At 34.8% G+C, this 13,933-nt stretch overlaps 2 protein-coding genes across 14 annotated transcripts in view; one reads left to right on the forward strand and one right to left on the reverse strand.

Annotated features, from left to right (window-relative positions):
* Positions 1 to 176: 176 nt before the first annotated feature.
* Positions 177 to 4,455, reverse strand: LOC128676199 (BTB/POZ domain-containing protein 2-like). The gene is made up of 4 exons (XM_053756204.1): positions 3,465 to 4,455; positions 2,830 to 3,283; positions 2,528 to 2,674; positions 177 to 2,153 (listed from the first exon to the last, which is right to left on the reverse strand). The coding sequence occupies exons 1-4, from the start codon at positions 4,226 to 4,228 to the stop codon at positions 1,995 to 1,997; spliced, it is 1,524 nt and encodes a 507-aa protein (XP_053612179.1). The 5' UTR covers positions 4,229 to 4,455; the 3' UTR covers positions 177 to 1,994.
* A 1,461-nt stretch (positions 4,456 to 5,916) lies between these two features.
* Positions 5,917 to 13,933, forward strand: part of LOC128675958 (ras-specific guanine nucleotide-releasing factor 2-like) — a 31,954-nt gene continuing 23,937 nt past the window's right edge. For 9 of the 13 annotated variants that reach the window (XM_053755802.1, XM_053755807.1, XM_053755800.1 and 6 more), the window contains exons 1-6: positions 5,917 to 6,368; positions 7,475 to 7,574; positions 7,855 to 7,908; positions 9,673 to 9,741; positions 9,963 to 10,076; positions 10,452 to 10,558. In XM_053755802.1, the coding sequence (XP_053611777.1) occupies positions 6,364 to 6,368; positions 7,475 to 7,574; positions 7,855 to 7,908; positions 9,673 to 9,741; positions 9,963 to 10,076; positions 10,452 to 10,558 (449 nt within the window). In that variant the 5' untranslated portion in view covers positions 5,917 to 6,363. Of the gene's footprint in view, positions 6,376 to 7,474; positions 7,575 to 7,854; positions 7,909 to 9,672; positions 9,742 to 9,962; positions 10,077 to 10,451; positions 10,559 to 13,933 lie in introns of all 13 variants that reach the window. The other 4 variants (XM_053755811.1, XM_053755809.1, XM_053755804.1 and 1 more) reach the window with 3 other exon arrangements.

Raw genomic sequence — 13,933 nt, forward strand, 5'->3', positions numbered from 1 at the left:
GCCGCTTATTCCTTTCTCGAATAGAAAATCGTTGAAGGTTTTTGAAATATGTGTTTCAAATTCTTTATAAATTCACTATTGAATATCTACAAAATGGCAGTAAGATCTTCGTAAAATGTACCCTTTATAATTATACTTTTATTTGAAATTATGGCTGCTATAATAAAACACAATTAATTTATTTAATATTTAATCACGACATCTAAATCAACATCGCTTGTTCTATACAAAACATTTTATTTTAAAATACACATCTTAATCTAGGATATCGTACACGGCCAGAGATCTTTAGTATGATTTACGCCCGACATAAACGTTTACACAAGTGCAAAAAACCGTTTACGCTCTGTATGCGCTCAGGCGTAAACCCTTGGTGGGCTAGACCGGGCACGACTCAATTCCTGCTAATTCCCATATTTCCCATTCCTATAAAAATCACGCAATAGTTTGAGACGACCGTTTGTAGCGAGGTATTTTACATTTCCGTTCGAAATCTGTGTTATCCCTTAGATGCGTTGTTTTAATTGAGTCTTAATTATAAGTACTTATACTACGTCACGATTAGCTAGTCCTTAGCGGATATTAGACCAAATTGAATGATTTGTTTTAATATGTAACGGGCACAGAACATTTAGGCTTATGGTCTGTGGTCACGTGGCACAAAGATCGATTGGCGTACTTTTTTGAAAAATCAATTTTATTAAACGTAATAGTTGTTAATAGAATGAGTGTAGCTGCTGATCGAAATCCGAAAGTGTGATAAGTACCTAACTCCGTAGTAAGCATTATATTCGAATTCCCGCCTTTGACTAGCTTCATGAAAAATAGCTTTGTAAACCAGAGTGAGTATCGAATATGGAACGGTACAAAATCAGGTATGTATTAATAATAATAATAACATATTGAATAATAAATTTGACTAGAAATACCAATCGAAAAACTAACTGACAAATAAACTTGATTTAGGTAATTCGAAACATTAAGAATAATAAACAAAATAAGTAGTTTTTAAATTTTCTGAATTTGGCACTAATCGGAAATGTATGTGGAAATTTTAATAAATAAGGTGGCTTAAACACTAAAGGTTGTTAACTTTTATAAAAATATTCTCAACAATACTATTTTTTTTACTATTTATTACATAAATAATGTAATAGAAAATTATCCCCTGTTAGATGTGGCCCCTGAAACGCTTACTAATTGACTCCATTTGCATATTGTTCAAACAATTTTAATTTATTGAATCGTCATTATGTCAATTTATTGTAGTCAGTTTTTTATGTAAATCAGAATTAGAGATTGAAAATTAAATCGGAGTATATTCAACAAGCGTTTTTTTTTACTCGACAAACAACAATATTCAACACAAGTAGTTGATTCGTAATAATAAACGTTCAATTATGCGGTGTAATGGATACTGTTTACTTATAAAAATACACTATACTTGTAAAAATATTCAGTCAGATTTTTATATTCTTCAACTACTCCATGTTATGAAGAAGTGTAACAAAATTAAAAGTTGGATCTGTGTAATCTCACACCGGCGCGATATTTTTGATTACATACTACTGTGATACAAAAAAAATGGGTTTATAGTTTTTTCTATCACTGGTTGGCGGTACTAGTCGCGCGATTTCATTTTACTGGCTGATATTTTAAAATCACGTGCGCAGGCCATGCCAATTTTCTATGAAAACGAACCTTTCACTACACCAGCGCCCCTAACGGTGATTCACTTACGTTAGCCCACATTTACAGAATGCCTAATAAAGAATAGAAATTGAATTTTCAACGAACTACTTTTTTTTGCCATTGCAATACCAAACGATCAAGATTGATTGATAAGCTACGAGTGTTGCCAGCCAAGAGCACACAGCGCGCTCATTTATTTTCTACGCTGAGTGTACCTCGCCGGTTTTAAACCATCATTAGAATGTGCCTGGCAATATCTAGAGATTCAAAATACCTCAATAGTCTGTGCAAGATTTATTTTTTTAAATATAGAATATGATGGCGGGGATCTGGCCGTCCTCCACGGAGGTGCCGTTGTTGTTGCCGGCCGCGTACGAGAATTGGAACACTACCTTCTCACCGTTGTTGCAGTCAACTGTCACGCGGCGCAGGCCTTTAGTGCCGTAGTAGGAATCGGTGCCCTGAAATTTTTTTAATTGTAGTAAATTCATCTGCGCCCGGGGCTTCCTTGTAAGAATTTCTGGGTAACATGGAATTAGTAGGTACTCCGTACAATGAAGTACTTATTAAATCCATGCAATCTAATACATATATTTAAACACAAGCATGTAAAGTTTGACATGGATTTTTTAAAGACAATAAATTTGTTTTATCACGATTGTCATTAAATATATCATAGTTCACATTATCTGGTATACCTAATAACAAAAATCTAGGTATTTTAGTATTTTGACTATATAAAATGTACGATAAAAATAATTTAAATGAGTGACTCACATTTTTAACTATAATATCTATTCTCATGTTACTTTTAATCAAATAGGAATCAAAATACCTTTAATTTAGCACTAGCGATGTAGGAAGTATTTGGTAATATTTCAACAGGTTCCTTGAACATGGCCCGGAAGGTGTCGTCTGTGCCGTCGCAACAAAATGTTGTTGTGTTGGAACCACACACTTTCTTTGTGGCTAGGTGGATTATCTGAAAGTGGTGATATAGAAAAATTAATTACACAGAAATACACAAAGTAAATCAATATAACTTTCGATTAAATTTATATGTGTATTTTTAAATATAGTGAACATATGAATACAAATTTCTTGATGTACACTTATTTCAACTTTAATTTAACCAACCTGTAAATGTACTTCATACTCAGTAGGCCCAAAGTATGATCCATACAGTCCAAAACCAACAACAAAAATTCTTTGGTCGACTGTAAATCTGATTCTGTCCGTAGTACCACTGTAACCCCATCGGGACTCGGTCTGTGGGAACCTATTCACAGTTAGCTCTTTACCAGTCATGCAGCAACGAGGAGTGTCTAAAAACCCTACATTAGGTTTCGGATTGACTGTAAAATATAGGAACAATTGCACTATTTCTCTATCATCAAGTAAGCCACTCTGGGCTGGGCCCATCGCAAACTCTTCTACGGACATCAGGGGAAATCGGATTGCATTGAAAGCTCTGCCCAGAACCATCCGTTGAGTTGCGGGAGAGACAAGCAGCTGCCTTCTTATACATTCAGCTTCTGACCAGCGTAACACTGCTGAGAAAATTTTAGCCTCTCTAATCCTCAATGTATCCCTGAAAAGAAAATTTCATTTGTTAGTAACAAAAAAACAATATTCATTCATAAATATATTCATTCACATAACTAAATAACAGAAGTTGTAACAAATGTAATTTATATCTGTTTTGTTTTGGAAGTAGACATTTCTTACACTTCCATTTCCATTAAGATCCATCACATGCTATTTTCACTCACCTTTCAAGCACAGCATTCAATGTGTCTTGGTCTATGTCAGTGAACCCTTCAGCATTCAAAGCATCTGCTGTATTCTTATCAATCATCTCCAAGCAGAGTGCTGCCAACTGAGGTTCATCGAACAATCGTGCCTGAGTCAGTAGCAAGAATGCATTATCTGTGCCCAAATTACTCTTCAAGAAGTCTACACAGTGTTCTTCTAAAGCTGCAACAGCATATTTTTTAGCTGTATACAATGTGGTCATAACACTCTCTGGTCCAATCCTCACTTCATCGGAATACAGGAATTTCAGCAGGTGCAGGAAAGCTGCCGGCTCCACATCAGGCAATTCCACTTCATCAGACTTAGTTGCAAGCACTCCATTGAACATGGCATCGAAGACTGCGCTACCCACAGACAATACAAACTTATGCGCTGGTATTACTTGTTGATTGGCTTCTTTACCAACTATAAAATGAACATCACACAATATTTCATTGTTGAATAGAAAGGATAGTCGCTCTTTGACGGTCGTCTTCGTTGCTTGCCAGTTGTGCAATCGTCCACCTGTGTTATTGGTTGGCTGAAGATTCTCTATCGCCGACGACGAAGCCACAGGTTCCGGTGCCTGGCCGTTGTCCTCTTCCTGGGAATTGTTGTTCTGTCGAGCGTGCTGATTCGATGGCAGCATATTTTGCGGCGGCATTTCATCTCCCCCAGCTCCATCGTCAAGTCTCACATTTAATAATCTGTTAACCATATCATTTTTTGATCCGGATGCCATAATAGAGAGATTCAATGCATAAACATTACACACAAAATCGCCACGCTGTGCGTTAATTAGTGGGGGTCTAAAAGACTACAACAATGTTATGAATATTATAGTTTATAACATATTTGAAAAATGTAAATCAGAATTATTGGTTCTCAAGCAGTTTTAATGATTTATTTTATTGTTTATCTCGGGAGCAGGGAAATATTTCTTTTAAATTTTGACGTGACATGACATTACAGAAATCATTTGACTTTGATAGACATATAGTGTTGCAAGAAGTAAAATAAATCTCAGTCAGGCAGGTCAGCACAGCCTGGCCAGCAGGATCGACCGGGGCATCTTTAATAGGTACCTGCAGCAAGAAAGAGTCACGCTTCTTAATAAAAAAAATCGGTCGAGTCGGGTTGAACTCGCGTAAAGGGTGTCGATATCGCTATGCCGCCGGAAAAAATCTTTTTAACAAAATTTTTTAATATGTTACCATAGCAAACGTTGGTCTGACGAGTCTGTCAAGATCACATAATTAGTAGGTACTTCGTACAAAATTATAAACAAAGCAGTCACTAGTCTTTATTCATTAATAACAACGAATGACGAAACTTTATTATAGATTCTCAAAACGTGCCCTTTTATTTAATAAGGTTTGCAAAAATTTTTAATTTCCTAAATTTACCCCCCGAAAATTCCCCACTCTTTCTTGAAAAATATATCTTACCAAATTTCACCTGATTAAGTCCACGTCCAAGATTTGGAGAAAATTGGCTGTGATTCGTTTTTTTATTTTACGTATGAAACCCTAAAAACGAGATTTCTACACACCTACACCTACATTATTATTCTAAATCATTACCTCACTAATAAACCAATGTTCAGCAGACTTCTTGTGAAAAGTAAAATATTTATTTATGCTTGGTAAATTATATGCAAAAACATGTAATGCTCACTGTGGACAAACCTCTGTGGTTTTTGTCAGTGTTCTTATATTATGTACTATATATATATATATATATATTTGTTCGTTATATGTGAAATAAAATAAAAAAAAAATGTAGGTATAGGTATCCATCTACCCACATCTACTTACTGCAAAGTTATGAGGCGGCATCGTACAAAGATGTACCGTGCCGTGTATAGTAAAGCCGATGAAAGTGCGTCTCACAGTCTCACTGAACAACACAGAGTTAACAAACAGCAAGAATTGGCACTAACTACGATAAATAAAATGATTTTTATTTGAATAGATGTTTATTACCTCACTTTGTTAAAGAATCAAATATTATAGGTATACCTACTAACTATGCTACTACTGTAATTTTTACTGTAATTTTTTGTTAGTCTGTTGTCGGTAGATATAAGTAATGTATTTATATACCTAAGTACATTTTGTTACATTATATAATTAGCAATGTCGATAACATAACTAAGTACCTTATGTTATTATTTTTAATACGTAATTTAAATTTTATTTATAATACGTTAAAGCTGTTGATAAATAAGAGTATAAACAAACAGCACCTATTTTTTTAAAATCAAATATGCCCACTGAAAATTAAATAAATCAAGTCATGACTGCGAAAAATCTCGGATGAAGCAACATTGTCGTAGGTCTGTGGTTAATTTTGTACGTCACCAAGGGCACGCACGCGCGCAACGGTCGATTCAGCTACAGGTGCTGTCCCGGCAGTTGCACGGTCGCCCTCAACATCGTAACATCTAACAAACAGTCAGACAAACCAACATCCATATAAACTAAGCAAATCATGACTGACTAACGCGGTAATTTTATTTCAAAATTAAATACCACCACTTAAATTTCTTTATTTTAATTCATAACGCCTGTGAAGAATAGCGTGAACAAAATTAACTCCGTCGCGGCTTTTTGCATTTACAAATTCAACAGGCGCTCAAATTAGTACAGTGCTTATGATATTATGACTAGTAAAATAATGTTTGAAGTTGAATATTAAACGTTGTCTCGTTTCTATGCTGTTATGTAAAGGTGTTGTCTGTTTACCTATCTTTTTAAAAGCCAATTTCTGTAAGTGTAAAATGTAGCTATTTTTACAAGACTGTTATTAAACTGTAAGGATTCCTGAAATAACCATGTACTACATAAGTGGAGTATCACATACCGGATTGAAAATATGAAGTAAGCGGTAAGTTTTAATTTATTCACAAATGTTTAGTTTGTCTGCTTACTTCCTATGTATGCACTGTAGATGTTTATGGTTTACCTAATCAAAATATATACTTACTTATGCTACCAGACATGGTTTTAGTACCTATCTCTACTTGTTTTTACATTAAATTTATAGATGCACGGGGTTAACGGGGTACTAACTGAAATCATAAATGTAGGTACATCTCATAAAAATATGAAACAAGTATTATACACGTTGCTGAAAAATCTGAAAAATATACCTACGCAATTTTAGTTTGGTAATTATAAGTATCTACTACCTACTTACATAAAATTGTAATATATAAATTTTAATTATAATAGTTGTAAGTAATTAAAAGAAACTTATAGAGTGACATCGGCATCGTCAATACCCGCGGGATTTCGAGTAGGTAATCATTGAAAACCAATGCGGGAAGTAATATATGAAGAAAAAATGCTTTCTCTTCATTTTCACGTGATTTCCATTTGAAATCTTGCATTTTTAAATCGTCTGGCTGTTTGTGAATTACAAATATTACTCAAATTGTAAGAAGGTAAGGTAACACAGGAAGGAAAGTTCATACACTTTATTTATATAAGTATTTTTTGATCCATAATTTGCAAGAAAATGTAAGTACCTACCCATATATACGAAGTGTCCATTTCAACTACAACCCATGGACTAAGTTACGCATGAATGGACGTCATGGGTACACGCTTGACTTGCTCTAATGTGCTTACCTAGCTTAAAGGGTCTGTGAACACGGTCTGAGAAACTGAAAGGAAATCTCCGAGAAAACGCTCAGATGAGAGAGTAGCTCAATGCTGTAAAATCACATGGTGCATAAAAGCGGGTGCAGTTAATTAGGGTAGGTGGGATAATGCCAAGGTCAAAGTGAAGCTGGAACGGGCGGGGAGGCGACGCACACTGTTCACTTACCTATAGCATGTGCTGTCTCATTGTTCATGTTTACATACGTAGCTAAGTGCACTGCATGTCCGTGCTTCCCGTGCAATTGGTCTCCTTCTTCTATATGACCTGCCTGGTGTCGTGTTAGACAAAAACAAAATATACATGAATATTTTTGTTGCAGAAACGTTAAGATGCTGAGTCCCAAGATTCAGCGCTCCATCAGAGTGAACGAGGGCCAGCTTATGGCATTGTCTGAAAGAGCGCAGTATGACCACTCTCAGGTTAGTTTGTGACCACACAGATATGCCCGGGCATTATCGGTCATAACAGTTTTTGTGCGGTAAACCCCAGGCCCACATCACGTGATGATAGCCCATCATCATTTTATATGGTCCTATTATTTATGGGTATCCAACACATTAAAAGCTAATTAACAAATATCCTCACATACATTTACACTCACTTCCAAACTTTCGAATTTGCAATATTACTGGGATAGTGGGATAACGGATAACCGAAAGTCAATAAAACCACATTTTTAGATAACCTAAAATGTTGCAGGCAAGTAGTTACAAAGGGCACCAGCACGAAGGCCGCGGGAAATTTCTGAAAAGGGTAAGCTGGTGTCGATGAACCGTACGAATGCTACCCTTGCACTTTTAGTTTTGTGACATTCAACTCATTTCACACCTTAAATCCTTCACTCAATGACCTGAATGATCTGGACCACCATACAAACAGACGCAACATTTACGAGTTTATTCAATTAGGTTTGCTATAATAGTTCTTTTAGAGTGTGTTATTACTAACTCATGCTATTAGGCAACTTGAGGAAAACGAGGAATACCGTCATCGGACGCATACCTACATTACGGTACTCTGGGAGAAAATGTTTAAAAGACTTGTCGTAAAATAGTTACGATTTCTGCCTGTAGGTATATTATCTAAAATATACAGTTAATGTACGCGATTTCCTCTTTATTTTTTTAAGTTCCTCTTTTACATTGATTCTAAAGCCAACCCATTGTAATGACGTAAATTAAGCATTAATTTTAGTAATTTATAAATTTTATTAAGTATGTATAGACCATTCCATGATTTTTTTATAAAGATCACAAGTATTCTCCCGTATTGCATGCGTCCATAAACATATATAACATTTTTCCTTCACTTGTCATATTATTCAGGGTCTACTTAAAAAAATATAGGTACGCGACCAAATTCGCCACGCGCATATAAATATTTCAAACGTCGCTTCTGCGGGACGCTTATAAATAAATTCGTGATACTTCAAGTGACGCGGGTCGACATTTTAATGGTGAACGATGACTTGTGAACCTTTCAGGCTAAAGATAGTTATAATAATATTATTTTACGCTATAATACATTTATACCGTATATCACAACACAACAGTTTTCCGTTTTCTATATAACGTGGTTATAAATTACTTAGGTACCTAGTTTCGTACTGTCTGGGGTTTGATTCGCGTGGGAATTTATGCATCTCATCTTACATTCCTATATCCTACACCTCCTTCGTTATTATTTTTAGTTTGGATATCTACTGAGATTTGGCCACGATCTCCCTTGATAGTTATCTGATATGTAAAAATCCGAAATGTAAAAAACCTCAACGGTTCACTGCATGGATATAATTTTTCAGGAGTTGAATGTTCCGATTTTTATGTCGGTTTTAATAGGTACATAAATACACACACAATCCTTTGTGAGTGATGTGCCTATCTAAATATTGATTTGACACGGTGAAATGTATTTGGAGTTCCATATAATGTATATTCCATATTATGACTTAGGTAGGTACCTATATTCCATCCGAATTAGATCAATTCTACGTGGGACATGCGGCGAATTGAGTTTTAATACGATTTGGTTTTCGAGAAGCTTCTGTCGATATGGTTCGAGTGGAATTCTACGAGATTCGAGTGATTGAAGCCGTGATTGCAAAGGCATTCTCACCTACGTGGTCACAGATCGGAAATCTTATCTGTCCTGTGTGATAACATTGTTGCTGTTCATAGATCAACAAAAAACTGTTGCTGTATAAAATGTTAATAACAAAAAAATAGGTACATTACAAAATTACTTTAAAACATTCAATATTTGTAATTTGTTTGTTTGTTTTTTTTTATTATTATTTAATATCCGTGTCTAGGTTTATTAGGTCCATTGAGCAACATTTATTTTGGTTGCGTGACCAAATTCTTATAACAAAAAAGGTACTTCTTTAGCAAGACGAATGTTTTTCTTTTTAGAAAAAATATCATCAGTATGTTGATTGATCAGAGTATATTTCATCAATGATCCGTAATAGCTAAAAACTAGACATGTTTTAGTAGGCGTCCTCTCTGATTGTTGCAGGCTGGATACTTGCATAAAAAAACTTCAGACAGCGGCAAATGGCAAATGCGGTGGTGCATACTTTATCAGGTGGGTATATCAACCCTTTTCTATTGTGTTTTATCTTGTTTTCTATTTTCTAAAATTTGTCAAGTAATATTTGCCTACTTACAAAGTACTTGTTGTGAAATAATTTTCCCTTTATCCTTAAAAAAATTTAACAAATTACTAGAATTACTCTTTAAATAACTAAGTATGGATAAATATACATTTCAATTTGTTCGATCTTTATATTTGATCGTGTTGTCCAGAACCTGCTCTTCTACTACGAGTCTGAGAACAGCACGCGGCCGACGGGGGTTTTGCTGCTGGAGGGGTCATACTGCGAGCGGCTTAGTAAGTCGCCTATGGAGAGGAATGCCTCGGTAAGATTTCTCGGGTGTTTTCAGCCATTGAGCGTCTGAGCCCAGCTAGGATACGCTGAGCCCGAAATTCCTCGCAAATTTTTTGACGAATTAAGGAAAACGAAGTCTAAATGTAAATCTTTTCAGCAAGCGTTGAGATGAGATAAAAAATTACGACTGATCGACTGTGTAACTGCGAAATGTGACTGTGTCTACGCAGCCAGCCATAATTCTTTACAAAACGTGATTACATTTACTGAACATAGGTATGATTAAGAAATTGAATGTATTTCTTAATCATACCTATGTTTTATTAGTTGTTTATTAAAGGTAATAGGAAGGCCGAAAAAGCAAACAAAATGTTACAAACTTGTCAATTTGACCTTCCCCCTGCAGTTCTGCTTTACGATCTCTTACCGGCGGGAGAGTCAACGGCAGTACGAGATGCGCGCCGCTTCAGAAGTGGACTGTGTGCACTGGGTGGATGCCATTCGGGAGGCTAGGTGAGTACCAGCATTACTATTTACTGATTAAATAATGTATGATCCCCATCTCTCCAACTCTGACGAAGATTCTCTCATTAAATAATAAACTAAATTAAGAAACTAATCGTACGGATTGAATTGGCCCTAAATGCAGTTTTTGAGGTCGAATTTATTAATAAATATATTATAACCAGTGTTCAACTGAAAGAAGCTGGAATCGTGACCGAATCCCAAAACAAAACCTTTCAAGTGGTAATATTATATTTTTAAACCAGATTTCAATCAGTTTATAAGAAAAACATATTCCAATCGGTTTATAAAAAACCAAGTCAATAAAACGTAAAAGTTTCGGCTGAAACCGAAACAATGACCGAAAAATTTTTTTTTGAGGCCGAAATCGAAGCCGAATTTTTGGTCGGACACTATAGTTATAACATAATATCTAAAATCCAGGTAAAATACTAGTAATTGCTCATATTCATCAATTTCAACAAGATATGAGTTAGTTATTTCATGATTTTTGTTATATCACTATTTTACTATTAACATTGATAATATCCATCATAACCCTAACGTGTTCCATTGCCATCACATAGTCTACATTTTTATGCTCGTTCCGTGAGAGATAAAACCGTGAAAATTGTATGAGCCTGAATTTTAAATCAATTGTAGCCATCGTTTCGTGACATACGAGCAGCCATACGAGCACGCGATGCGGACATTTGTGTCATCGCTGACAAACTAATGTGGGTGGGACGACACCATATCCACCGAAATATTTTCAATCTGGTGCTCCTTCGCGACTTTGCAAAACAAATTTAGAGGACTGTCCAAAATAGTAGCTTCAGAGGTCATGTAAATAAAATCTTCAGGTTGAATAAAAATATAATTTAATACACTAGTATTACTAAGTATGTTTTCTTAAAAAATCATGTTGGTAACGTATCATGAAATAATTAATTCATTGTAAAGTAAATATATAATATTCTGGGTGGTTGAATTAGTTAACATAAATTAAAGTTATCGTCAAGACGGTTAGGTTATAAACATTATTCACATGCATTGTGCCCTTTCAAGTTTCCAAAATACTCTCTTTGGTATCAAATCTTGTAAAACAGCTTTTCACTGCATAATACACTCGAAAATATCGATTCCACTCTCGATTGAAAGTCGATTTTGTCTGCAACTATCACGAAAAAAAAATGGAATTTACATGTAGTTTGGTGTAAGTTGTTATAAGTTTAATGATAATCTTTAATATACATATTTTATGATAAAAAAAAGATATAGGTATGTGTTTAAAATTAAACACATTATACGGAGCCTTACATTATGAAATACGAGCTCGCGCCATTATAGGTACAGTCGGGGATAGTAGTAGTAAGTTAGTATGGTGGAGGGTTAAGTTTATCTGCCCCGACTGTACTGTCGCCTGCAAAGTCCAGAGAGAAAGAAATTATATTTTTCAACAATCATATTTACAACAAATGATACTTTTGAACCTTATTCCGAGGAAATCACTTTTAAAAGTATTACTGGACTTTTGCAGCCAACTGTACATACAGATGGACAGACGAGCGATTTCCCTAAATTTCTAATCGCACAGTCACCCCAGCTATAATGATAGGGCTATCATGGATTGAGAAAATGGGCGACGTCACCCAGGTAGACAGCGTTGTGCCGCCAATCGATATTCTGGTGTATTATTAGTAAATTGTATCCATTGTTGTGACACTGAGGTTATAATAGATGAAGGATTTATAATGGCAACGCATCAGTGACTCTTATTGGGATGTCTAGTTAGATGTTGTTGTGGTGATACGCATGCACCATTATAAAACTCTTGTAAGACTTGCAGTTTGATACACAGATGATCATTATTTTATGTTATTATTTACTGAGTTACATTCATGTAAACATGGTGAACGTTCTGAGGATCTCTGTTTAATTTTATTTTAACGTTAAATTTTAATTTAATTTACATCACAAGAGGATATTATAGAACTAAAAGTTCTGAAATAAATTATTTTTATTTTATATAACTTTTATTTATTTATTACCTATCGTTTCATGAAACTTTTTTTTTTCTTCTTTTTATTTATTTCTTTGAAACTTTTTATTTCAATCTAGGAAGATTCTATAGTAGGGGGGAATGTGAGTATTTTTGGGGATAAGAATAACTCTGTGTTATTTTAGGTATTACGCTACGCGTATCTAATTCAATGAAATATGTTAAACGTATAATAACAAAAATCTATTCGCATCGCATCAGCATATCACTCATATTTATCCATACTTCCATACTAAGAGAAAATATTTGTATTTTTGTTTGTAATTAATAATCTCATAAAATGCTGGTCAGATTTTGATGAAATATGGCACAGTGTAACATAGGCATAGTAACATACTTTTTTATTATGGTTTTACCCGAGCGAAGCCGGGACGGGCCGCCGTTTTTTGTACATAAAAAATCATAATTGATTAAATCATTACGCAAGATCTTGAGATTTTATTACGCAAGAGATTTGATGATTTTACGTCACAATTAGTGGTAAGAAAGTGGAATAAAAATATATACTAGCACAATTATCCAAAATTATAATATAGACTATATTATAATTTTGGGTAATTGTGCCAAAATGTCAAAATTATTAGTGCAATCTGAGTTGGATACTGTGAACTACATGTTTATTAAGACCGAAGGCTAGTCTTCGCTCTCGTGAAAATATTGGGACAAGAACTATCATATGTGCTATTCAAGTTGACATTCTACCGGTGAACGATATTTCATAAAAAATCAACACTATACTAATCAACCACCTTCAGGAGGCCTTCAACAGGGAAAGGAGTTGCGGGAAAGAGTAATAAACACAGATCCATCACAAACATCACAAGCTCTTGCGTTTATTATATTATTATCAAGTACGTACACGTGCATCAATACAGCCTTCAACAGGTCTGGCCCTGGGAGCCATGGCGACCGCGAGATAGGCCACCCCGTGGCCCTGACCCGATATGCTACCGGGTATTTTTGCCCCGGGGCTTTCAGCTGATTCTGTGGGACCCCTTAGCGAAAATATGTAATTGAGTTTTATAGTTAGAATTTGATTTTATTGTATCTGTTAGGTATTGAATTGAGATAACTGGGATTAGGGGGACTAAGATTGACTGGGAAATTTAAGAAGTATGTTATTGCTTTACATGTTTACATTTAATCCTTATGTTTAGTATTAAGACTTCTGTATAATAAATTCCGTTCGGTCTATAACTATAATCAATGGATTTTTTTATAAGTAAGAAATAATAATTTAAGTATTTAGATTTAAGTAGGGTATAATACATTCAATTCTGTCATGAATACTTATAACTTGAATATACCACAATCTATCGATT

Source organism: Plodia interpunctella, chromosome 15 (genome assembly GCF_027563975.2).
Source record: "Plodia interpunctella isolate USDA-ARS_2022_Savannah chromosome 15, ilPloInte3.2, whole genome shotgun sequence".
Lineage (NCBI taxonomy): Eukaryota > Metazoa > Arthropoda > Insecta > Lepidoptera > Pyralidae > Plodia > Plodia interpunctella.

What these genes read in the sequence shown, in the direction of transcription:
- LOC128676199 (XM_053756204.1), bottom strand. Translation starts at nt 4,228, where the DNA reads ATGGCATCCGGATCAAAAAATGATATGGTTAACAGATTATTAAATGTG. An exon ending in TTGAATGCTGTGCTTGAAAG is followed by an intron (nt 3,284 to 3,464) that starts GTGAGTGAAAAT and finishes TTTTCTTTTCAG; the next exon opens with GGATACATTGAGGATTAGAG. An exon ending in TCGCTAGTGCTAAATTAAAG is followed by an intron (nt 2,154 to 2,527) that starts GTATTTTGATTC and finishes AAAAAATTTCAG; the next exon opens with GGCACCGATTCCTACTACGG.